A 25237-nucleotide genomic window follows, 5' to 3' on the forward strand; every position below is an offset into this window, starting at 1 on the left:
TCTTTAGTCCGGTGCCATTTTGTTGGCGCAGCCAGTCACATCTGCTTGGCTTCAGTGCGGCTGCCGAACCCCTTGGCAGAGAACAAAGGGACAGAGTGTCCTCAGCGAGACACACAGACACACTCTGCAATCCTGATCCTCCCCTCTATGAAGGGCGTCCAATCGCCATCCTGAGTTTAATCAGATAATGATATGCGATCAAGGCACATCAAAGCCTCCATGTGGTCTGTGTTTTTTTTTTTTAACCACACTGAAATGAATTTAAGGGACAAATTAGATTCATTAAGGGTCAAGTTTAGAAAATTCAGAACTGTCTCTGTGTGTCAGGTGACTTTTTATGCGAAAACAAGGACACTTGGGCACAATGATGCTTGAAAGAGTGGAAGAGTGCACATCAGTGATGTAGTGTAATCAGCCAATGGAGGGATCAATACCCTTCTCTCATCCGCACCTACTGGATCTTAAGGACTATACAGTAGCCTTTCCCAGTGTCCCTGGTGACTCGGTTGATTCGTTGCAGGGCAGGTTGTTGATTGAGGTGAGTTGACCAGAGAGAGAGATGGACCTCGGAGAAGGTGAAGGGCACCTCCATGATTGGGAGAGTTTCCTGGGGCAGTGGTGGCCTGGCTGGACTTTGAGCGAGCCATGCCAAGGTCAGGAGCAGCCCAAAGGCCCTCTCCTCCAGGAACGTCCTCCTGTGGACACCCCTAGACTCCCTGCCGGCTCTAGCCCTTGAGTTGAAAGCCGACAGAACCAGGGAAAGGTCACCCACAGGAGGGGGTGTGTGTTTGATGGAGGACGGGTCAGTCAGTCCACATAGAAGTTGGAGACTGGCCAATTGTTTACATTGATCTGGATTTAAATCTGTTTTGATGCTTACTATAGCAACATTCTCAGGATGGATTCTCAGAAAGGTGTATTCTTCACTGAAGAGCTCCATCATTGTAGTTATACTGTTCCTTTATGCATTTATTTCTTGCTTCCATTCATAACGGATTCTCTACCACTAGAAAAGTGCTTGTTTGGACAAAAGATCTATACCCCACTGAGGTCAACCTTGAGAGGTTTGTGTGGTCGCACAGCAGTGCGTTATTGTGTGTGTCTGCCTGTACAGAGCATCTGTATCCCCCCTCGATCCCCTATTGAGATGTGGCAGAGTTGCGCTCTTTTTGCGTCATTCTTTCTTGTCACATGGTGAAACCCTCCAGAAGATTAACACGCTTCGTCTTCTTGTTAACTGTTGCTTTAGATGCACAGAAAGCCCCCCGGTCCTTAATAACAGGTCACAGTTTCCACATCTGGAGCCTGACGGCAGAGCACGACGTGTAGGTGGTTGTGTACGTTTTTTTTTTTTTTTTTTTTTTTTTTTTCTGTGATTGTTGCCTAGCAACTCGCCATTTTTTTTATGTCAATGCTTTCAACTCCCTTCATGAATTTGGATGGTGAGTTGTTCCATAGCTGATCAGTAAGCAGTGAAACTGATTTTTTTTTAATCATCTTCCATTTCTCTTCTCAACAAAAAGTATGGCTCTGTATTTCGTGGTTTAAGGAGACCGCTCCCCTGTCGGAATTGTCAAAGTAGAGGTGAAAAGTCAATGTTTGATGAATGAATTCTTTCCTTTCTTGCGTGGACAGATCTGTAATTGTTTGGCCTAATTTACGCTAATGGATTCTGTACCTTGTAGATCAATAATCTTATGCAGGCTTGGAGTGATAATGCCCTGCCGTCTGTCTTGCTCCATGAGCATATCATGTTTCAAACAGCACCACATTATCAGGATAAGCTCTACAGTAATTTCCTATGTATTAGCCGCATTGTGTATAAACTGCAGGACAGTGTTTTATGCAAGTTAAAAAAAAAAATATTAATACTATATTAACTACCCCCGTGTATTAAGAAATTTTGCAAAATCAATGTATAAACCTCAGTTAATAGTTGGGAAATTACAGGTAGTTTCAAACAATACCACATTATCAGGATAAGCTTCACACTTTAGGAAGGTAGCCTATTAGATGGAACCACTGAATGTGTTGTCCTACCGTAGCTTAGTATCCTATACCATACTTAGAGTCCTACACCTTACATATGAAATCACATTCCCATTAATCAAAAATTCCTCAACTGTATCTAATGTGATCGATCAGCTTGCGGATGCATGGTGACGTCCATCTTGCCCAGTGAATGATAATGTGTTGTAAAGAGCACTTGTGATCTGTCTCATTTGGCCTGGCTCCAGGAGCTCTGCTTATTCAGAGGGGCGTGATTCATCTCCTCCGTTTATGGCGAGCTAGCGCTTTTGTCTCGCCGCCTCATTTGTGAGGGAATTCATTAATGGGAGGACTGAAGCCTGGACTGATTATCAGGACGCGGGAGGCTCAGGCAGAATAAATGACCAGAGGAGTGCTTGATGCTTAGGTGCTTGAAGGAGACGCACAGATACACACACACACACACAGACACACACACGCACGTAGGTATCTGGGCTTACACTTATTCCAGAGCAAACACGCATACACCGTCACATAGAAAATAAAAAGCACACAGTGTCTTAAACACAGAGGCATTCTTTACTCCTGCACTATATTTGTTTCTCAGTTCAAGTGTGTCTTCTTTCATGGTTGAATATGCACCAGCCACAGAGTTCAATTTTAAATGTAACAATTTTAGCAATCTCTGAGACTATTGATGGCTCAAGCTCAGATAATTAATCTTCCACTTCTTAATGGCCACTGCAGGCAGCCTAGCATGTGGGATCTATTGGATTGGACATACTCAGCCTCCATAGCTCTGCACGGATAAAGTTTCATTAGGCAGATGAGGAAGTGATAGGCAAATGCCACGGACGACCTCGGGTCCTGCAGTCATCTTCCCTCCAGGCCCATCACGGTTTTTTTTTTTTTTGGTTCTAAACGTGTGTTTACTAGAGAGACCGGTCCACACCAGCCAAACGAACTCCATCAATTTCCGACCAATGATAGTTGGGTTTTGTTTGATTAGTGTGGACTAGCTGACTGTCTGTGATTGATGGTACTTGTTGTGTCAGTTTGAATTGGGCTTGGATAGGCAGATCACTTGATTGAATGCAGAGGTCAGGCAATGCATTTTTGTGGCGCTTATCATGTATTATGTGTGTTTGTGTGTGCATGTATGTGTGTGCTGTGCATGCATGTGCGCCCTGCGTGTCATGCATGTGTGTGTGTGTGTGTGTGTGTGTGTGTGTGTGTGTGCCATGTGTGTGTGTGTGTGTGTGCTCATTGTAGGTGCAAAGTGATGCGGGGGAAATCTTGCGTGTGAGATTGACAGGCGTGCTAGGGAGGTGTCAAGCACCAAGGTGTGTTTGCGTATGAGGCTGTCATGGTTGGCTTGTGTTATTCGTCTCAGCTATATGATTTGCTGTCGAGTGAAATCCTCTTTAAAACAGCCTGTAGCCTGGGGCCTCGTTTGCATCAGAGGTGGCCAATTTTATGCCCGCTGAGATGCAAGGATCTAGACATTGATGGCTGTTCAGATCTGTGTGGTGTTTCAATGTGTTTTTTATCTTTATTTCTTCAACAGTGATAGAGCCAACTGTTTTCCACATGACTGATGAAGAATATGTTGAATAGAGATCAGCTAGCTAATCTTGAAATCAGTTAATATGGCAACGAAATTCTTACAATGAACCAGTCACTAAACTCTTTCCTTTTTCCCATTTTTTATTTCCTTCTTTTCCCCTCCATGCATAATTCCTCCCTCTCTCTCATATCTCCCCTCTCTCTTTCATCTGTATTACTCCCTTTCTATCTCTCCCTCCATCCTCATCTCCCTCCCATCCCTCCTTCAATCCCTTCATTTCCCTCTCTTTTCTCTCTCCTTCCTCTCTCTCTCTCTCTCTCTCTCTCTCTCTCTCTCTCTCTCTCTCTCTCCGCTGCAGCTGGTGGGTGGCGAGTTTGACCTGGAGATGAACTTCATCATCCAGGACGCGGAGAGCATCGGCTGCATGGTGGAGCTGCTGGAGCACTGCGAGGTGACGTGCCAGGCCGAGATCTGGAGCATGTTCACCGCCATCCTGCGCAAGAGCGTGCGCAACCTGCAGACCAGCACCGAGGTGGGCCTCATCCAGCAGGTGCTCAACAAGATGAGCTCTGTCGACGACATGATCGCAGGTGAGGCTGGAAGGCCCTGTGTGTGTGTGTGTGTGTGTGTGTCTGTGTGTCTGTGTCTGTGTCTTTGTGTGTGTGTGTCTGTCTGTGTGCGTGTGCGTGAGAGAGAGAGAGAAAGAGAGACAGACAGGTAGGCATACACAGAATGAGACACAGCTGCATACACACCATTGCCTATAAGATTTGATGACTGATGTCTCTAGTGCAATTTATAATTCACCATTTTCAATCTGTAGTAAGAAGCCAAACTATCTACCCATTATAAGAAATAATAATTTATGTTCCTCTAGCGTATTTCTATATAATTCAATGTCTGCTTTAAACAGAATGTTTGCTCCACACAGAGTTTTGTTTTTGTTTGGGGGACAGGCTGCCCACACTTTATTTGCTTCTAGTTTTCGGAGCCTGGCCTGCCTGAAGAGACTAGGTTTATTTACAGTGCACTGACGGAATGGGCAGCTAGTGGGTCATGAGAAGATGATTGCTGTTGTAGGGATTAACTTCCATACGATCGCTGACTGCACCTTTTAACTTTATAGAAACAAACTCCATAGTACATACTGGGGAAATAAAGACACAAAACATCAAGATCTTATCTTTAGTTTTTATATACAACTCAATTTATTTCAAACATTTAGCTTGCTAACTGAACTTGCTATGGTCTCACAAGGTCAGGCAGACTGGCTTTCAATTTCTTTGAGTTCAGCATGCTGTGTTAATGGTCAATATGTCTCCGTAATTAGGTGCACTGAACTGTACAATTCATTTAATGCGTTGCTAATGTGCAAAATTGTCCTGGCGAGCATATTTCCTAAAAGGCTCGCCTCTGTGTCCTTTTGTCAGATCTACTTAGGAGTCCTTGTTACAGCGTTAATCTGCCTATTAGTCCTCATATGTCTTTGGCTTTCATCTGTTTTAAAGGATGATTTATGTGTTTTAAAGGGCTAGAGTATGGTATTTCTGATAGTGCCCTCCTAAAAGCCTCTTTATAATTGAATCTTACTAGCTAGTAGTAGGATCACAAAGAAAAGGCCTTTGTCCTTTTAAACCAGTGCCTGCCATTCAGATCAGCTTGGGCGTCTGTCTTTTCTCTTTCATAATGTTAATGTTTCATCTGACTGTTTGCACAGAGGTGGCAGTTGACTGCCTTGTAGCTACCTGGTTTCTATCTATCTCTGCGTTCCCTCAGTGCCAACCATGTTTGTGTGTCGCCCTCATTATCCTCCATGTTTTTCTGTGAAGAGAGATCAATTCTGAACTGTTGTTGTGTGTAACTGATGAGTGTTCATATTTGGCCAGAGAGAAGCCTCTCCTGAGACAGATGAGTCTGCTTACGCCGGGCCGCAGAGATGGAGGGAAAGAGGGGGAGAAAGAGAGAGGGAGCGGCAGGGAGGAGTGATTGTCTGGGGATCACTCTGTGTCAGATCTCTCTCTCTCTCTCTCTCTCTCTCTCTCTCTCTCCCTTTTCTCTCTCTCTCTTGCTTGTTTTTGCCCTTGCTGGGCTTGCTTGTCTCCTCATGAATCGGCAGACCTTGGGCTGACTTTCTGCTGAGTCATTGTGTTTTTTTTTTTTTTGCCTTTCTTCTCCTCTTCTTTCTTTCTACCTTTCTTTCTCCCTCTTCCAATCCCTCTCTCTCAGACTTATTAGTGGACATGCTGGGTGTGCTGGCCAGCTACAGCATCACTGTAAAGGAGCTGAAGTATCTCTTCAGTATGCTTAGAGGAGACAATGGAATGTGGGTGAGTAAGCACATATAGTGTATGTTTTGTGTGTGTGTGCTGCTGCGTGTGTGTGTGTGTGTGTGTGTGTGTGTGTGTGTATCCTTGCGTGTGTTTGTATATGGGTTAAGCACAGCTGCTGATGGCTTCAGTCAATGCTCACCTCCAAGCCTGACCCACCCAGGCAACGATCTCCTGTCTGCAAGAGCCCTCCCCAGGGGCAGATCTGTTTGGGGGTTGCCTTGTGATCAATCCCCCCGGTGGTGGGGGTGGCCACAGCATATGGACAGGCCATTGATCCACAGTGGTTGCAGCAGTTGGGATAATGTCATCTAGTAGTTCTCCTCCTTGGCACAGCTGCAGAGCCCTTTAGTTTCATTAAATACACTCGCCCTTATTTGTAAATGTTAACTAGTATATTTCTTTGTTCTATCATAAGATTGACATAAACTTTAAGCACTATATCTTTACATGTGTGACAACCGCCTTGTCATACATGATTGCATGTGCTCAATGATGATGGTGTTTTGTGATATAACAGCTGTCATTGCAATAATGCTGTCATAGCATTAAAATCCTTAGATGCCATGACTTATTGAGTTCTTTTATTTCAAGGGATGCTGACTACTGTGAAATAATGACAGTGTAGAGTGTTTGATCCTGGCAGCTTGTGTTTGTTATGAGAAGGAGGGTTCAAGTACAGTGTTACCGAAATTCTCTCCATGGTTTTCCTTTTCACTCATCATATATAACTCGCCTTCTTCCCCTCTCTCTCTCTCTCTCTCTCTCTCTCTCTCTCTCTCTCTCTCTCTCTCTCTCTCTCTCTCTCTCCCTCCCTCCCTCCCTCCCTCTCTCTCCCTCCCTCCCTCCCTCCCTCCCCATCTTCCCCACTGCAGCCCAGGCACGCCATCAAGCTGCTGTCAGTGTTGAATCAGATGCCCCAGAGACATGGCCCAGATACCTTCTTCAACTTCCCTGGACGCAGCGCAGCGGTAAGCCCCACCGGCCCGACTCCTCTCTCCTCTCTCCTCTGCCCTGAACTGGGCTGGGCTGGACTGGGCTGGGCAGCTCAGTCCCCTTCCCTTTCCCACAACCTACTCAGGCCCTCGCATCTACATACACCAGAGTTTACTGGGGAATGAGGATGATGCCAAGATGTATTTTTGTTTTGTTTTGTTTTGTTTTGTTTTGTTTTGTTTTGTTTTGTTTTTTAATTTAATTTACAGAGCAACTTGCTTGCTGTAATTATTCTGTGTATTCAGTGGCCCAAATGGTGAACAGAGCATGAATTTGTCTCTGAATTATTCATATTGTCATGACAAACTGTTGGTGTGTTCTTTTGTACTACAAAATAATGAAGGCTCACATGGGGAGATCAAAGGTTGAATTGAATCGTATCCTTATCACATCATTTTTGACCCGTGCTTTATTGTTCCTAAATGAGTTATGAAAACAAAGTGATTGAAATCAACCTCTTCTTCTCCTCCCAGGCTATCGCCTTGCCCCCTATTGCTAAGTGGCCTTATCAGAATGGCTTCACTCTCAACACCTGGTTCCGCATGGATCCACTTAATAACATCAACGTAGACAAGGACAAGCCGTACCTCTACTGGTAAGTGAGGATCCAATCCCATCTCCCGGCTTTGACAAAGTTCAGACAACAGAGAAAGGGTGTCGTTTCAAGCCAGGATCTGGCCTGGTTTAATGCCGATTTGGCTCCACCGTGACGACAAAGCTGAGCAGATTACTGGTGCTCAGTTAGCGAGGCCGTTTAATTCATTAACCGCTTAACTAATCCATAGTCTACGCTGACGGTTTATTTGGAAACTGTACCAGGAGCCTAACCCATACCGTCTACTGCTCTATTGAGCTTTAAAAACTGTTTCTGATAAAACTGATATCTCATCAGTTCTCCATTTAAAGAGCTCAAACATTGTTCAGAGGTCACTACACCTGCTTCAGTTCTCAGCTCAAATTACACCTGCAGTATACTGCCTTTCACTGCTCCTCCATCAAACGCCAGCTTGCATCAGTCCAGTCTCAGAAACGGTGTTAACCGCTAGGTCATTTGGGAGGTCACTCAAGCCTAAATGGAGCTACTCACTGCATGGAGTCAGAATTCTACGTCAGACAAGCATTTGATTAATGGGTCTTTTTTCCCTTTAGGTTTTCTCTGTCAGGTACAGGTTTTCATTTTGTCCTAATCGTGTCGTTTAGTTTGTACTCTGGACGCGTCGTTCTGCTGCAGTCTCTCCTTGCAGTTAGTCATCACCAAAGACTGAAGGAGCTGTGGTGCTAGTGGATGCAATCCCCCGTACCACATTTCTGTTCAAGTGGGGACCAGGAATCAAATCTGACCCACGGTCACTTCCCGATCCCACCCCACCTCTCCCTCCCACCCGCTTGCTGTCACTCGCTTCACTGTACTATCTGAATAAATGTAAAAAGATCAAAATATATTTAAAAAAAAAACAGAAAAAACATTTTAGAATTCAATAAGGGTATGACTTACCTGCTTATATTCCACTAACTTTGTTGCCACCTGCTCATGCAGTCTCCAAATTAAAAATGATTGACATCATATGATTGATCTTAAGAGTTTGTGCCAAGTTTAGACAGTTTGTTAGCAAAAGCTGTCATGGTTCTGAAATTAAGAACGTACTGAAGGCTCTTAAGGCGATGACAGATGGAACATGCATAACACTGTTATGTATCAGAATGTTTATGACACCTACCATGGTTGGTAGATGTCTACCATCAGTGTTTTGACAGAAGATTCAAGTGGTTACTTCTGAAGCTTTATAGAAGCACGCAGCTTTTCATAGAACTCTTAACTGACAAAACAGTCATATGCCATGCACCTCTATCTTTAGTGATTTGTGCTTTGCATGGCAATTATATACTTGTTTTTTCCCTTTCCTTATAAATGAAAGCCTTTCCACAGTGAAATGAAAGACTATATGTAGGAACTGAAATGAGGCGGCCCGATATGTCTGATGTGCATGACTTTCCCCAGGAGAGATCTCTTGTGTCAGAACCCTTCTAAAATCAGGGTCTTGTGGGTGGAGCAGTCCGTGCAGCTCCAAATTCTCACCAGATCTCAGATCTCTGGCAGTGCACTCCTCCTTCTGACATTTTTGAGTTGAATGACTGTACAGTAGATGGACACTAGTTTTAAAGCATTACAGTAAGTTTTCATAGGAAGTGCTTGTTAGCAGATGAGGGCAAATGGTATTAAACGTAAACAGTACAAAGCCTGCAGGTGAGCTAATGATTGTGTGGCGCACAGACACACTGGGTATTTGCTTCACGTCAGTGGGCTAAAACAACACATGAATGCTCACCTAAACACTTGGGAAGCTCCCTCTCCTACCCCTTCCATCACCTTTGTGGTTATTGCGTGCTGCAGTATAAGGAGTGCTGTGTAAGGAGGTCTGACAACTTAACTGTCCCAAGATCTAGACACTACACTTTTGTGTGTGTGTGTGTATGTGTGTGTGTATGTGTGTGTGTGTGGGGGGGGTGGCATAGGCGGTATAGAGTCCTGCTGAGTAATTTCATTTTCGATGGAGCTGCGTCGCTAATCTTCAAAAACACTTAGCTCCTGCAGGAGTCGAAACAGATTGCTGGCCAGATAAACATGTAAATACTTAAATGTCATCAAAATCATTAACGGCCGAGCAGATGTTTTTCAAAAACCAGACTGTTGAGATGGCGGTGGCGCAGCCCCCCTGGTCAGGCTTCTCTGTGAAGCCTCATTAGGTCTGACCTTTCCTGTAATCATGCGTCTCGCTCCGATCGCCTGGACTGTACATGGGTTTTCTGAAGAGGAGCGGAACGGAGAAGCAGTGTGGGTTTCTTTTCTGTTGTTACTCTAGTGGGGTTTTAATAGCCAGAAAATGTTACGGAAACGAGCTGTGTCCAGTGATTTTAATGTCAGTGTGCAACCCGAAGCTGTGGTTGATGCAGTCCTCTTGCTCTGTGCATGAGAGCCCCTAGGAGTCCTGCATAGTGGTCTCATTCCATAGTTTGTGTGGTCACTTCCGAAGTTATCACAACAATATCATCTATTGCTATTCCCAGTAATAGTTTACAGGTGAATGAAACCAGCTTCTTATAGTCCTTCTGAAGCCCAGACCCACACTCTCTGAGACAGAACCATGAGATGTTATGCCCTGCAGCACCGTATCCACTCTAGCGGTCGGACAGGATCCAGAGTGAGATGTAAGGTCCGCACAGCCAGCACTAGCCTGCCCGTGGCAGATGAGCACTGCCGAAGGCCTTTGTGTGTGTGTGTGTGTGTGTGTGTGTGTGTCTACACCTTCCAACTTCACCCGGCTCAGAAACACTGACCATGCAAAAACAACTCAAGTAAAAAATAAAAAAAAAACAGCCTCCTAATCCTGCTTTTCCTGCGCCACCACCACTGGTGAGCTTAGCAGCGTGCCGCCTGCTGGCACCATGGTGAGAGAGAGAGAGAGGGAGAGACACAGAGAGGGAGAGACACAGAGAGGGAGAGAGAGATGAAGCAAGGGAGCCACGGCTTTGGTGGGGGGCTTGGCCCCAATAACCTGTCTTATCAACTCGCCTCCAGCCATTCCTGCCAGCCGCCGTGCCAAAGCCGATACTGACCCTCCACGTCTGTTCCTGTGCCAGCAACAAAGCCGCGGCACAGAGCAATCAGGGGATTCCACGCCATGCCAGTGGTGACTCACACCGCGCCAAGCTGCCCACGTCTGAAAAGTGCTATTCATATGAGTTTAATAGAGACTGACATTTTTAAAATCCTAAATTGAAACAGTTGACGGTTAAGTCATTCAGTAGTGTGGGCCTGTGTGTGTTGGTCTTGAACTGAGATAAAAGCGGATATTGGGAGGAGTGTTGTGTGGGAGTGAGCTACCATTTTGCTGTGTCAACCAGTGACCTCTGATAAATCATCTAGAATCTGAGAGGAATCTTTTCTGTGAACGTTGAACCCGGTGTTCTATCATGTCAGAGAGCAAAGCGCATCCTCAAGTTCTTCTGTTTCTTCTGTCCTCAGTTTCCGGACGAGCAAAGGGATCGGCTACTCGGCACATTTTGTGGGCAACTGCTTGATTGTGACATCACTGAAGTCCAAGGGCAAAGGCTTCCAGCACTGTGTCAAGTATGACTTCCAACCCCGGAAGGTGAGTGGACCATAAAGTTCTACCCCCAGCAGGACACTCTCCATGACTTAGGTATGAGCTACACCAGGCGCGTAACTGAAGCGTTCCGTTTGCAACGCGTAAAATCCATTTTAGATGAATGGTCTATTTTTTTCGAACGTACGCCCCACTGTCACGTCTGGTGTAGCTACTTCCATTGATTATAATGGAAGCTAATTGTTGCAGCAGACGCAACGCGAACGGAACGCTTCAGTTACGTGCCTGGTGTAGCTCAGCCCTTAGGCTACCACTGTTTGTCAAAATGAGCTTCAGTCTCACTTACTAACTAGCTAACTAACTAGCTAACTAACTAACTAACTCACTAACTAACTATCTAGCTATCTGACTGTAATAGGGTAAAGGACTGTTGTGAGGCTGGAATGTGTCTAAGTCTTGGCTTCTGCATATTTGTCATCTCCTGAATGTTATGTTAGCTAGCAGCCAAAATACTTGAATTGTCCTTGGAAGTCCTTCAGATGTTTTGTGTGTGAGATAAAAAGAGAGAAAAAAGAGAGAGAATGTGTGAGTATGTCTTGTGTGAGAGAGGATGTGAGTAGCGTCCTTGGTGTAACAAGACACTTAGAACAAGGTAGAAAGTACCCTGTCCAGTGTCCAGGTATCTGGCAGTGCGCTAGAGAAGCGTTGCTAATGAGTGTGCCTGTGATAGTCTTGTGCGTGGGGTCTGGAGGGCCGCTGCCCTGGCAGGCTGGCAGGTTGTGGTGCCATGCACGCTTCACGCTCAAGCACCTCAGTGCGTGGCCTGTGGGGGGCAGCAGCTGGACACGCACGTTCTCCCCCCACTCCCCACCGTCCACTCTCCCGCCTGCTGGCCCTCTCTAGCAGATCCCCTGCGCCTATCCCATGGCCACCTGCTCATCTGGCTCCCACTCCACACACTAGCCTGTCTCTTACTGTATCTCCACTTGTTTCGTTCTTGCTTTCTCACTCACTCTCTCTCTCTCTTCTTTCCTTCTTTTTTTCTTTTGCTCTCTGTCATTTCTTTTAATTACTGTATAAAGGAGGGGATACGTTTTCATTAATGACCTTGGGAGGTTTATTTTTAGCCAAGTAAGTGGATTGGTTGTTTTCAAAGGTTTTTCAAATGCTGTTTAATTTGAGGAGTTTTAAAAGGCCCTCTCTCTCCCTCCCTCTCTCTCTCTCTCTCTCTCTCTCTCTCTCTCTGTTTATCTATCCCTTTCTCCATGCCCTTCCCTCCCCCTCTCTATCCCTCCTTCTCTCCCCTCCCCTCCATCAGGGGCGTTATCCATCACATACCTATCCACCTGTCTTGTTAGCCCTTGAAGCAGAAAGAACGCAGAGGACTAAAGGCTGTGAGGCAGGATTAAGCAGTAAGGGAGAGACAGAGAGCCATGGTGACAGGCCTCATCTGAATGCCTTGCGTGTGTCTGGGCCCACTGCTGCGCCACACACACACACACACACACACACACACACACACACACACACACACACACACACACACACACACACACACACACACACACGCACGCACACACACACGCACACTGACTCACACACACTAACACACAGACTCACACACTGGCTTCACATGAGGCATCCCCTTGTCCCTGCTGTAAATGACAGGAAATGACATAGTAAAAGGAGATAGGATAGGTTTAATAGATAAGCCACATTTGAGAGACCAAGGGGAGAATCTGCTGTAGAGTGTGTGTGTGTGTGTGTGTGTGTGTGTGTGTGTGTGTGTGTGTGTGTGTGTGTGTGTGTGTGTGTGTGTGGAGAGAGGGGAGGGGAGAGGGATAGGAGTTAGGCGTTCTGGAATTTCGAGGTGCCAATTAATGTCCACTGTGCCCCCCGTGCCTCGGGCCTTCTGGCAGCACCCCCCGCTATTGCCTCCTTCTCTTATCCTTTCGTGTGCCCCCCTCCAACTCCCACACACACACACACACACACACACACACACACACACACACACACACACACACACACACACACACACACACACACACACACACACCCACACACCCCCCCCCCTGCCAGGCTGGAGCTGGAATGTGTGCCTTGCTTCAGAGTGAACTCCAGTGCTTCAGCAATTAGTGTCCAGCAGAAACAGTTTCACTTTTTCTTACGTCTTTCCCTTCTCTTCTGCTCTTTCTCTCTTCTTTCCTCTCTCTCTCTATCTCTCCCTTCTTTCCTCTCTCTCTCACTCTCTTGCTCTTTCTCTCTCTCATCGGGCTGCTTATTGGGTATTTCTACATAATTCTGGCCTTTTTAAGTGTCCTTCATCCATAGTCCATCTGATGGTTCAATAAAGGGGTTATGAACATCAAAAGTATTTCCCTTTCATGCTTTCCCTCTCTCTCTCTATCCCTCTCTTTCACTCTCCCCCTCTGGCTCTCTCTCTCTCTATCCCTCTCTCTCTCTCTCTCTCTCTCTCTCCCCCTCTCTACACCCTGTTCCAAGAAGTGGAGGGGAATGCGGCGGATGACGCAGCGTTCTGGTGTGACGTGTAGGGCCCCACATTCTCATATGGACCTGTAGAGTCTAGGCTGCGCCTGCAGTTAAGAGTTCTGCTCTGGTTGAAGGAGACAAGTAATAACAAAAATACATTTGTGTAGTGGAAGAATGATGGGGAAAGAGAGACACATACTAATGTGTGAGGCATTCTGGTCTAGCTAGATAAGACGTCCTGAATGATTTGTTCTTTTTTTCTAAATAATTATCTATCATTTAATATTGTAAATATTGTTTTGTATTTGATTGTTTTGTATTGTTTTTGAAATATCTATTACATCACCCCCTTGAGAGCTGGGGCTACAATAACATCAACAATCAAAAAAGACAGAAAATGTTTTGTTTTTTTACTTCTGCTAACTTTTCATTGATGTGTGGAGGTGATTAGCCTTAAAGCATCATTCACTAGTGCTTACTCATTAGTCATTGTGCACAAGTGTGATTGTGCATACACACTTGCGCATGCTTGCTTGCACACACACACACACACACACACACACACACACACACAGAGTGAGAGAGAAAGAGAAAGGAGTATCTTGACAGTGTTTCACATGCACATATGAGTTGCCTTGTCAGATTTTCCACCTCAGTTTTCACATTTATTTACCAGTGATTTGAAAGGGTTGTCTCCCACGTTAGTATTTTCTCTCACTTTTTTTTCTTCGTTTTCTCTCTCCTTCTCTCTCTCCTTCTCTCCTCTCACTCCCTCAGTCTCTCTCTCTCCCTCACTCACACACACACACACACTACACACTCTCACATATACACTGTACATACACACACACACACACACCCCTGGTCTCTCTATCTGCCTGATATTTGATGTAGATTGTGCTCTCTCCGCCTCGTCCCTCTACTCTGATTTATAATTGAAAACTCAAAGCACATTTGAACTCATCAGACTCCAGTCTGTGGGCGTGCTGTGAGAACATGCTCATGCCTCAGAATGTCTCATTCCACTATTTTGTATTGCACAAAAACATTTATGAGCAAACTACTGGTTAAACATGCAGCACTGGTTAAAATCCTTCAGATCATACTAATCTTATATTTGGGAAACATAACTTGACTTTTTACATTATTTTGCATCATCAAGATTTAATGCAGCACAAAGACAAAAGCAAGGTCACTGCTGAAAGATCCTCCGCCTAGTCTCTAGCCATTTAGCATAAATTATCACATTTTATTTGTTTTTTTTACGCCTATATTGCACAACGCAGTCCCCTCTAATGACATGGTATTACCATATAGAACACCAGCAGAACAAACGTTTTGAACCCATCTTTAGCTTCCTAAGTTGTGGTCCACTGCACATACAGTACTTCAACCGCTGAACCTGAAGGAATGATTGAACTGGGATGCATTTAATTTGGCCACTGCCATGTTATGTTAGCCTGGCGAGTCGAGACAGGTTGCTTTGTGTCCCTGAGCCAAGATTTAGCGACGAGGCTAGCCCGTGATGGTGCACATGCAATATTAACCACGTCTTATGACAAGGCTCATCATTTATTCTTAATGGAATCCATGGGCCTCCCACTGCTCTCCGCTGAGTCACTCTGGCCCTGCCTGCCTGTAAGAATGAATGAATGAGTCTGCTGTGGCTTGTGGTCCTGACTGTTAATGTTGACTGGTGCTTAACAGCCATTATGCTGTTATGCATCACTTCCACACTCTGTGTTTATTCTAAAGCTAATGTAAATCAGTGCATACAGTATGTAATTTCCTGTTGTCTATTGTATGTACTGGGTTTTTTTTTATCTCTGTGAGGCTACTTCATAAGCTGTGTATGATTGTATAGCTCCATACAATCATACACAGACAGTATATACATAATAATATATAAAAAAATGTATACTAGAGTATACCGGTGTGAATAATCAGTTGTGTTTCCTTTTTCTGTGTTTCTTGTTCTGCAGTGGTACATGATCAGCATCGTCCACATCTACAACCGCTGGAGGAACAGCGAGATCCGCTGCTACGTCAATGGCCAGCTCGTTTCCTACGGTGACATGGCCTGGCATGTCAACACTAACGATGTGAGTATGAGCGCACATTTTTCAGGGCCCTATTTTAGCAATCTGAAAAGCCTGGTCAGAGATGCAAAGTGTCCAGTCCACATTCGTCATAAGTCATTTTGTGATCAGACGCCGGGCGCATTGTTCAAAAGGATTGTTCTTCTGTTTCTTAATCAGTCATAGGTGTGTTTTGGGCGTAACATCCATTAAACCAATGAGGATCTGTCATTCCCTTTAAGAGCCAGCAGCGCAACATCAAACAGCGTGTCAATATTTTGAATAATCAGCACATCTGAAGGAATCTGCTTGCACGATTCCACTAATACTTGCTTTACTAAAACCTGTGTGTGACTACCAGAATATAGCCAACATGCATCATGTTCGAATGACTGAATAAAACGTATAGGATATTCATGCTGAAATGTAGTCATTGCTTGGGACTCGTTGCTTAGGGCTTTATATGAGCTCTATCATACCTGCAAACTCATAAGGGCTGAAAAAGGTGACATATTTCCCATCTCATAGAATGGTTTGGTGGAAAAAAAATACTCCATTGCTAATTTTCTGTGTTGTTGTGAGTCTTGTGTTAAGACTTGTGAAATTAGGAAAATCGGAGCAACTATGCCCGAACCAGAACTGTTTGGACCAATGAAATTGGGCTTTGTACGATGATGGACAGATGAGCAACAGTGCCTCGTCTGTCATCTGAGCACGCTTAGGTTGATTTTGTTTGCAACAAAAATGCTGTGGCTAGAAGCTAGAAAGGCATATTATTTCCAAGCGGTTTGGCCTTTGAATGACAGAACAGGTGTATGTTGGTCAGCTAGTAGCATGAAGGGGTTAATAGGTTTGGGCTTTCCTGCATCAGTCTCAATCACAGGGCTCTGTCCTTGACCACACTGTAGCATTTATAATCTTGTTTGGAATGGTGTGTTCTTTCTTATCTTTTTTTCATGCATTGAGCTCTCTCGATTTCACACAACTACAATTCCCAGGACTTATTCATCTCAGCTGTGGATATGTAATACTTTTGAATTCCAGAGATGTACTTGATGTCTCTATCATGTTCGTTTATATATAAAAAATAATAATAATGAAATATTAAGTAAATACACTACCGTAAAACTTCAAATAATCGCCGAGTCCCTAAGAGACGCCTGTCTCTTTTAAACGCCTGGCGTGGCTACAGGTTTGGGTTAAAGGCCGGTCTCCAGTAGAGGCCTGGTCTGTTTTTTAGTTTGTAGTTTTTAGGTTGTATTTAATCTTCTAAAACCCGTTAGATCGTCTGTTTAAAGATTCGCAATGACACGAAACCATTACAGAAAGGAGGTTACAGCAGTGGGAATTAGATGTTGCACGTCGTTGCAAGCCGTCGCAAAGCATTCACCTTGTCTAGTCACAGTTGCAAGGTTTTAGAATGTTGCAAGTTGCTGCTCATCTCGTCACGAATCTTGGGTGTGATTTGGGCTTAAGTATGGCGCAGACTGCGCACGTTATGATTATGGCATTAAAAGACTGCGGTGAAAAGCTAGAGTTTCAAATTGTATAGCTTTTTTTTTCAATATGAACTATGCCTATATGTCCGACTTTGTCATCGTTTAATTACATAATTCATCCCTTGTGTTTAAAATTTGCGGATAGGCCGATGGTAAGTGTGTTTTCATGCTGGCAACAAAACCAGAACGGTTCGCGAACGTTATTCTTTATTCTAAATGCCATGGCGATACAGAGAAAGAAGTCAGAAAAGTAATTTACCTTAGACTAGGCTATATCAGAGCCCGTCTACGGACATTCTCTGGCTATATACTGAAATAGGTTAATGATGTAAAGTCAAGTGCGCTTCTATGGGACTGGTGTGTGCGCGCACAGTTTTTATTGATGAGTCGGAGTGGCAAGTGATGTGCATAGTTGCAGTGGAATGTGGCTGCCCAGGGCATTATAAAACTTCTCACTCTTAGACCTACTCATACACGGCGCTGAAATGGCGTATTTAGCCAGGGATGGATTACCGCACGGGCCTACCTCAATATCCACAATTTAGGATGTAGGCTATATGAATCTGATTGAATTTAGTATTGGCCATCCCCAAAATGCACCAGAATACAGGAAATCACATCAAACAAATTAAAAAATTTCTGGGGGAGGACCCCCAAACCCCCCCTCCCACATATACGACAATAAGTGGGGGGCCCGAAAGTTCATAATCCGCCCATGTATTTAGCTGTCTAAATTCGAATCATATGCTGGGGGAGAAATCGTCGGACATCCATGATTATTTTGTTATTCAGCACCCCTGGTCAAAAATATGTTCCCGAGCGCCTGGAAGTAGGCTATGATTGAAATGTAGACTGTTGTCAAATTTGGCAAATACAAAACGGGAGAAACAATATGGTTCATGCTCTCTCATGCTGTTTCATTCGTGCCGAAAAGGAGGGAGAGTTAAACATTAAGCACGCGTTCCACTTTTGCATAAATAATTCCTGAGCGGTTTTGGTCAGGGCTGATAATGCAACTGTATTTGACAAAGGACCGATATAGGCTATTTGCTAGTGACAAAATATGAGCTTTCAGTGTGATGCGATCTCTTTGTAAATTACGTAATTAAAACGTGTTTCATCTGTTCTGGCTATCCCTGCTATTTGGATCTTACTGTATCTCACTCAATGAACAACATCTCAAAACTAAATGAATGATGATCCGTAATTGTCATCAGATAGCCTAGTCATATAGGTAGACATTCAGTGTGTTTGAAATAATGAATTCAATAATATTTTCCATCTTTGCAGAGGAAAAGTTTTGTGTAAAGGGAATTAAAGGCCTGTCTCATATAGACGCCTGTCTCTAATACTAGCCAGTGCAGTTTGGCGATTTGGGAAAATAAAAGCCCGGGCTATTATTTGGAGTTTTATGGTATTTAATAAAATAACTAAATAAAATATATTATTTGTTTTATTAGTAAGTAGGTAAGTAGGCTACAGTACAAACACTGTCCTCATAGCTAGTTTGACAGATTGTAAGATGTTGGTCTTGACATAGAAAATAACATTTTACTACAGACATCTTACCTTAGGGCAATTCCATGCAAAGGTCATCCTTACCATGGAGAAAAAAGTTGTGCACACACAAATAGAACTGCTGTTAAAATGTTCATTTAGGTCTATATTTTATTGTTTGTAACTGATCTTTTACTCTTTTTACACCATAAATATGGTGTGCAACCATACAGACACAACATTTTTCACATGGCAATATTTAAAAAAGGAATAAATGGACTCAAGGTTCCAACAAATTAAATTAAATTTGTAAGGCTCTTGTTTAGAAGTCAGCAAGTACCATGGCGTTTATAGTCGAGAAACGTCTGTTCTGGTGGTCATGCCAGTTTCAACACATTTCACCTTAGTGTTTACAACTGACATTTACTGAGATTATTAGGCTGATACAACACCACAGGAAGCGTTAGCAAAACAAAACATGATTTTGAAATACCTCCAGTGATTGACATAGTCTATTTTCGAGTAACCTAATAACGAATCTTCCCGTAATTGTCATGCTCTTGTTGTAACTGGATTATTGTGTTAGCTGGTGAGGATGGCTGACTTAACATAGCAACCTCCATCTGTTGCTCATGTGTTCAGCCTGCAGTTAGCGTCTGTTTAACACAGTTTAATTTGAAATATGATGCTCTACTTTTTACAAAGGTTTACAACATGATGTACCAGCATTTGAAGTGTCAGATCCTCTGTAGCTAATACCCACAGAGTAACATGAGTAACAGCAGCAATAAACTAGATGTACCACATAGTGGTAGAAAATATGACCGCTGCTCAGTCCTGCACATTCTGTCCACAATAAATAAATTACACTTGTCAATTTGTCTCCATCTCCTACTCTTGCAACTCATGTGCATGTAATTGAGTGTGTCCATGTGTGAGTTTGCTTTTGTGTATAAGAGAGTGTGTGTCTCTCTGTGTGTGTGTGTGTGTGTGTGTGTGTTTGTGTGTTTGTGTTACAATTCAATTGTTTCATATCAAAATTCATTACTTAAGTATATGTTCCGTGGAGGACTGGTTGACACGTCACATCCATAACGGCAGTTTTCCCCTCTTAATGCATTACAAAAGTAATACATAGCTTCAAAAACACACTTTTTGTGTTCATTCAAGTCTCCGTCGTGCTACATTTCGGCAGTTTCCTTCAAAATGTACAGAGTTTGTCAACTTATGGTAAACTGTCTCGCTCAAGGGCACAACGGTGACAGCCGGGAATCAAACCCACAACTCTGCTGGCTACTGCATGCTAGCCCAGCTCCTTAACCACTACACTACCACCATATAATAGTCCCTATAGTAAAATGTTAAATGCTAAGATAATCATCTCAAATATATTTATTAGATTCTAAAACTAAAATATGGTAATGGATGACAGAACCCAGGGTAGTTGGATATGTATGAAACTTGGTCACTTCATAATTTTAATGATTTTAATTTCAAAATACATTTATGTATGTGTTTATTTTCAAAGGTTTATCATCAGACCAATGTGGGCACATTAGATCCATAATTTCAAGATGAAGATCAGACCATAAAACTGGACCATAATTTGTTTGGCTTGATGACCATAAAAAGTTGACTCACACAACTATAGAGAACAGGGTTTGAAGGTGGCTGTGATAAAACCTAGATTATAGATATTAGCACATATGCATAACCCCTCCCTCCATGCCACAGCCGAATTGTGGCCACACTTATACCTTTTCTTAATATAGTTATATATATATATATATATATATATATATATATATATATATATATATATATATATATATATTAGTTTTTTCTATAGTTTTTTTATATTACCTTGTCTACTCTCTTATATGTCCATATTTATTTTATGCTGGTCTCTAGACTTTATTCTTGCACTGTTGGACTTACTCATTTGCACCATCATCACTATGACACTCATTCACACAGAGCACCTTACCTTACAATGCACAGAGAATCACAGGCTCAGTCCCTGCCTCAGTCATTGCAAGCGCCTCTTGATTAATCACCCACTATGTGGATACTGTTTTTAGAATTGATTTAGATTAAGTGTTATTTAGTATAATTTGTATTTTAGTATATTTAGTATATTCTTTATATTCTACTGTCCTTATTGCTTTGTTGTGTTTTTTATATTAAATACTTTTAATTATTTTTTTCTGCTGTTAGTGAATGTGTGTGTGATGTCTGTATGCTACTGAGACCTTGAATTTCCCCTGGGGATCAATAAAGTATCTATATATCTATCTATCTATCTATCTAGATTACAGGCATACTCATCCAAAGTAAATACTGACTCAGATAAACACCTGCAAAGCTTCACATGATAGTGCAATGTATAAAGGCAGGCTTATAAAAGGCTTGTGAAGGAGCTGCTGATTCACAGCAACGATCCCTGTGCAGCCATGAAGACGGTTCATCTTTTCTTCCTGTTCCTGGCATCTCTCCTGGTTGAGGCTAGAGGTAAGAATAATCCAGTGTTTTATACCTCAAATAAATTGCAGTATTCAGTTTATAAATATTTATCAATTCATTATTTCAAACACAGATTTGCGCTATGTGAATGATTATGACATGTGGCATCATGAGGTACTACATTTTGTTTCCACTATCACGACCTGTACACAAATTATGTTTATCTTTGCCTAAACAAAGTATGCTCAAAATATTGCGTAGAATGTGTTTTGTATTCTGCTGGTGAAGGTTTCAGTGTCTACAGTCTATATACCTCACATTTGGAACAGCCTCCCACGTAACAGCTGAGGATGGCACAATCGGATGTTCGTTTAAAAGTGGTAGAATTCAAATGGAAAATAGATATTTATAAAAAAGTTTGAGGTGAGATAAAAGATTGTGTAATGTAGTTGATGAAATGAATAAATGAATGAAACAAATGAAATGAATCCTAAATGGTTGTGTGCATTGAAGTGTATGTCTGTTCTGGTCTGACCAGTTCTTTATCTGATCTCTTTTTAGTGAGCATCACAATAAGCATGAGGACCGGAGATGGGATTTTAACTGCAGAGACACTTTTACACAGAGAGCACATTGCTTTGAGTCTGGATATGTGAATAACTGGGATGGCCCTTTAATGTTTGAGTGCCCAACTAACTACGTGGTTACAGGGATGTCCAGTGTTCATGACAATCACCATGAGGACAGAAGGTACTTTAAAAGCAAATATAAACTTAAAATTTAACACATTTTGGACCAAAAGATCTCTGAATGAATCCTTTTTACCTCTGTGAAACAGATTAGACACTGACCAACAATGATTGATATTTCTGATTATCTATGCCTAGATATTGTAAGTTACTTTAACTATAAAGTGAAATGAAGTAGCAAGTAATTCAAAACTACTTGTGTAGATTTAAGTAATTGGTGTAAATGCAGAGGATAGATTGTGGGATTTGTATCTGTGTTAAATTCTTCTTTGCTGTGTTTAATCTGACAGATGGACCTTGACTTGTTGTACGGGAAGTAACTTCTGCACTGGTAATTGCCAGTGGAGTGGTTATCTGAACCACTTTGATGGGCTACTCAACTGGTATGCTGGTGTAGGTTATTACTTGACTGGAGCAAAAAGCTACCATGAAAACAAGCATGAGTGAGTACAGTACATCAATTGTTTTAGTTCAAAAATGGCATGATGACATAATGATCATTCAAGCAAATATGCTATTCAATAGGCTACATTTCCATAGATGCATCAACTAGAACAATGTGAATGTAGTGACCTTATTTTGGGTATGTTTTTTGTATATTTTCAGGGATAGACGTTGGCAATATCAGACCTGCCAGAAAACCTGCTAGTTTCTTCCTTTATGTCTTCAATCATGAAATCCTCTGAATAGTCTGAAATAAAGACGTTTCCTGCATTAAACATTTGTTTGTTGTTTTGTTTGTTCTATGCCATAATTAGAGTCAAGTAATATGCTGCAAAATTTATTCGACCAATGTTTCGGCATTACGCCTTCATCATGACTTGTGTTTGAAAATGACCCTGATGAAGGCGTAATGCTGCGTTGGTCGAACAGAATTTAAAGCATATTAGTTCTGAGTGTGCCACAACACTTTTTTTTTTTTACTCAAAGTATTCTCTACTGCTGTGAACACCTCACAAGGTGTGTGTTTACAAACAACAAACATCGTCTATTCCATACTTACACATGAAATAACACATTTGTAAGACACACCATTTATTTAAGTAAACAATGTTTGTTAAGTTTATGGAAAGTATCAGTTTTTTTATATTGTCCTTTTTGTCTTTTGCACATACAGCCATATCGATTAGTAGAAATGCCTTTTCATTTTTGCCATCATCCTCAATTACATATACAACATTTTAGAGTGGCCCAGCCAGAGTCCAGACATCAATCCATAAAAAAGTGAGCACAAGGCCAGAGTGATGGCAAATAATCGTTCCTGCCTCAAAACCTGGATTGTTGCTAAAAAGGTGCGGTCTATAATCATTGTTGAGACATGGAGAGGCTTGATAGGTATTCTAAAAAACATTTTGAGAGCTGTGATGGCAAATAAAGATGTTTCCATTGATCGTTTAAAAAGGGTATGAAAAATTTTGGACACGCCATTTTTCATAAAAATGTAAATAAAGATGAAAATGTTTCTTTTTCTGATTCCATGTTTCTACCACTTTGTCTTGCAACCTTTTGGCAAGTGGCAGTATCATTTTCAGTCAGAACAAACTTATTGGTCAAGAGAAAATCAACATTAAATCAATATTTGCCAGGGGTATGAATCATTTTGTTCTTAACTGTATTGTATTATTAGTTGTGTTAATTTAAAGTGTTTGCCATGTAGTTGGAGTAGTTAGACAGTTATGTAGCAATGAAGATGGCAGAATGGAAATCTGTTTTTTACCTTGGCTTTGTTAAATAAGGAGAGTTCGGTGCCACAAAGCTACTGTGAACTAGAATCACAGTTGTTTCCTTCTTCATATGCAAATCTCAAACCTTGAAATGACCACTAAAAAACTTGAATCTGAACATGGACAGACTGTGATGTAAATACAGATTGTGACGGTGACCAACTGGAGACTCAAAGCAAAGGCAGTCTGTACTCTGCCACAAAACGGTCATATGCTGTGCACACTATTGAAATTCAATGATTCATTAATGTTTCATTCACTGAACGGTGTTTTGAACAGGCTTATTATAGCACAGTGAATAAATAGTGTTTTTCCTCTTATTTCCTTCCCTCTGTGTGCGTGTGCTGCAGAGCTATGACAAATGCTTTCTGGGATCATCGGAGACGGCCGACGCTAACCGGGTTTTCTGCGGCCAACTGGGGGCCGTGTACGTGTTCAGCGAGGCGCTCAACCCGGCGCAGATCTTCGCCATCCACCAGCTGGGGCCTGGCTATAAGGTACTGTATGGGCGTGCCAACAACTCCAATCCCATCCCACCACCAACGCTCCAGACCCCAACCCTCAACCCACACACCCACAAACCCCACCACCACCCTGACAGAGCCTGTGGTCCGAGAGGTGTCTGTCAAGTTTCACAGGCGTGAGCCATTCGCCACCTGTTTCGCTCCACGCGCGTTCGCAGGACCGAGATTGATTAGAATGGTGGTGGGGGGTGTCTGGCGAGGGCTGTTTGCTTCCTGTTAAACTGCCGTGGTCATTTCCCCCTGCCTCTGCCGTTTGCGTCCCCTGCTGGACGCGCCTCCTGTCATGTGTGGGACAAAGCGGCCTTCCTGTGTCATTGCTAGGATGCGGATGGTCTCTCTGTCATGCAGAGGCATAAAACAGGGTCAATATCGGCCAGCGTGCTGGCAGCCTGCCCAGACCTGCCCAGACCAGCCGTGCCCTGGAGCAGGAAGTGAGCGGGTTCCCCGTGGCGACTGATGACATGTCTTCCTGTGGCCATTAGCATTCTCTCTAAGACCCCACCACCCCCCGTGCTGTGTGCAGACAGGCTGTTTCCGTTGGCTGAAGGCAGGGAGGTTACATGGGGGCTCGGTGTCTTGCGGTGCAGACTGCTGCTGATTGTCACTTGCTCCCTGCTTCTGTGTACAACTTCCAGGATGCTCAAGAGGGGGCACATATGTAGCGCAAAACCATTGTCCTATTTATGTTTTAGTTGGTGGGCCTCTCAATGTTGTTGTTGATATTAGTCATGCATATAGCCACTTATATCACAAGCTTTTGCTTCAGTTGATAATGGCATTGATTGCTTTGTTTGGTGGGTTCCTGAAGGTTGTGAGAGAGTGAAGGAATCTGCCAATGCTCAGGAGGCCATTCCCAACCTCGGATAACAAGGCAGAATGGGCCTCTACAGCCCAGCTCTACAACAGAACTAGACAACGCATCAACTTTTCACACTTGTATTGGCCTAACAATTGGACCCATCATTAATGACAAACCTAGAACACTTATTAGGGGGAAAATTCGCAACTATTTGGTGTGTGTGCGTGTGTGATTGTTTTCAGTACACATCAGATATAGGCATATAGGTTCTCAGAAGCCTCACCAGAGACACTCGGAAGGTTGAATAGCTTGTCGTCATTATTCCTGATGGTGCTGATTTGCCTTCAGCCTGTTAGAAAAATGTAGCTCTGTGCGCTTCACAGGCTGTCACGTCAGGGAGCGTTTACAGCACTCTGTGCAACTCGC

At 43.0% G+C, this 25237-nt stretch overlaps 1 protein-coding gene across 20 annotated transcripts in view; it reads left to right on the plus strand.

Annotated features, from left to right (window-relative positions):
• Positions 1-25237, plus strand: part of nbeaa (neurobeachin a) — a 123481-nt gene that overhangs the window by 41951 nt on the left and 56293 nt on the right. For all 20 annotated transcript variants that reach the window (XM_048228299.1, XM_048228335.1, XM_048228327.1 and 17 more), the window contains 7 exons: positions 3915-4146; positions 5783-5883; positions 6759-6854; positions 7353-7474; positions 10904-11030; positions 15461-15580; positions 23839-23985. In XM_048228299.1, the coding sequence (XP_048084256.1) occupies positions 3915-4146; positions 5783-5883; positions 6759-6854; positions 7353-7474; positions 10904-11030; positions 15461-15580; positions 23839-23985 (945 nt within the window). The remainder of the gene's footprint in view (positions 1-3914; positions 4147-5782; positions 5884-6758; positions 6855-7352; positions 7475-10903; positions 11031-15460; positions 15581-23838; positions 23986-25237) is intronic.

Source organism: Alosa alosa, chromosome 2 (assembly GCF_017589495.1).
Source record: "Alosa alosa isolate M-15738 ecotype Scorff River chromosome 2, AALO_Geno_1.1, whole genome shotgun sequence".
In the NCBI taxonomy this organism is placed as follows: Eukaryota; Metazoa; Chordata; class Actinopteri; order Clupeiformes; family Clupeidae; genus Alosa; species Alosa alosa.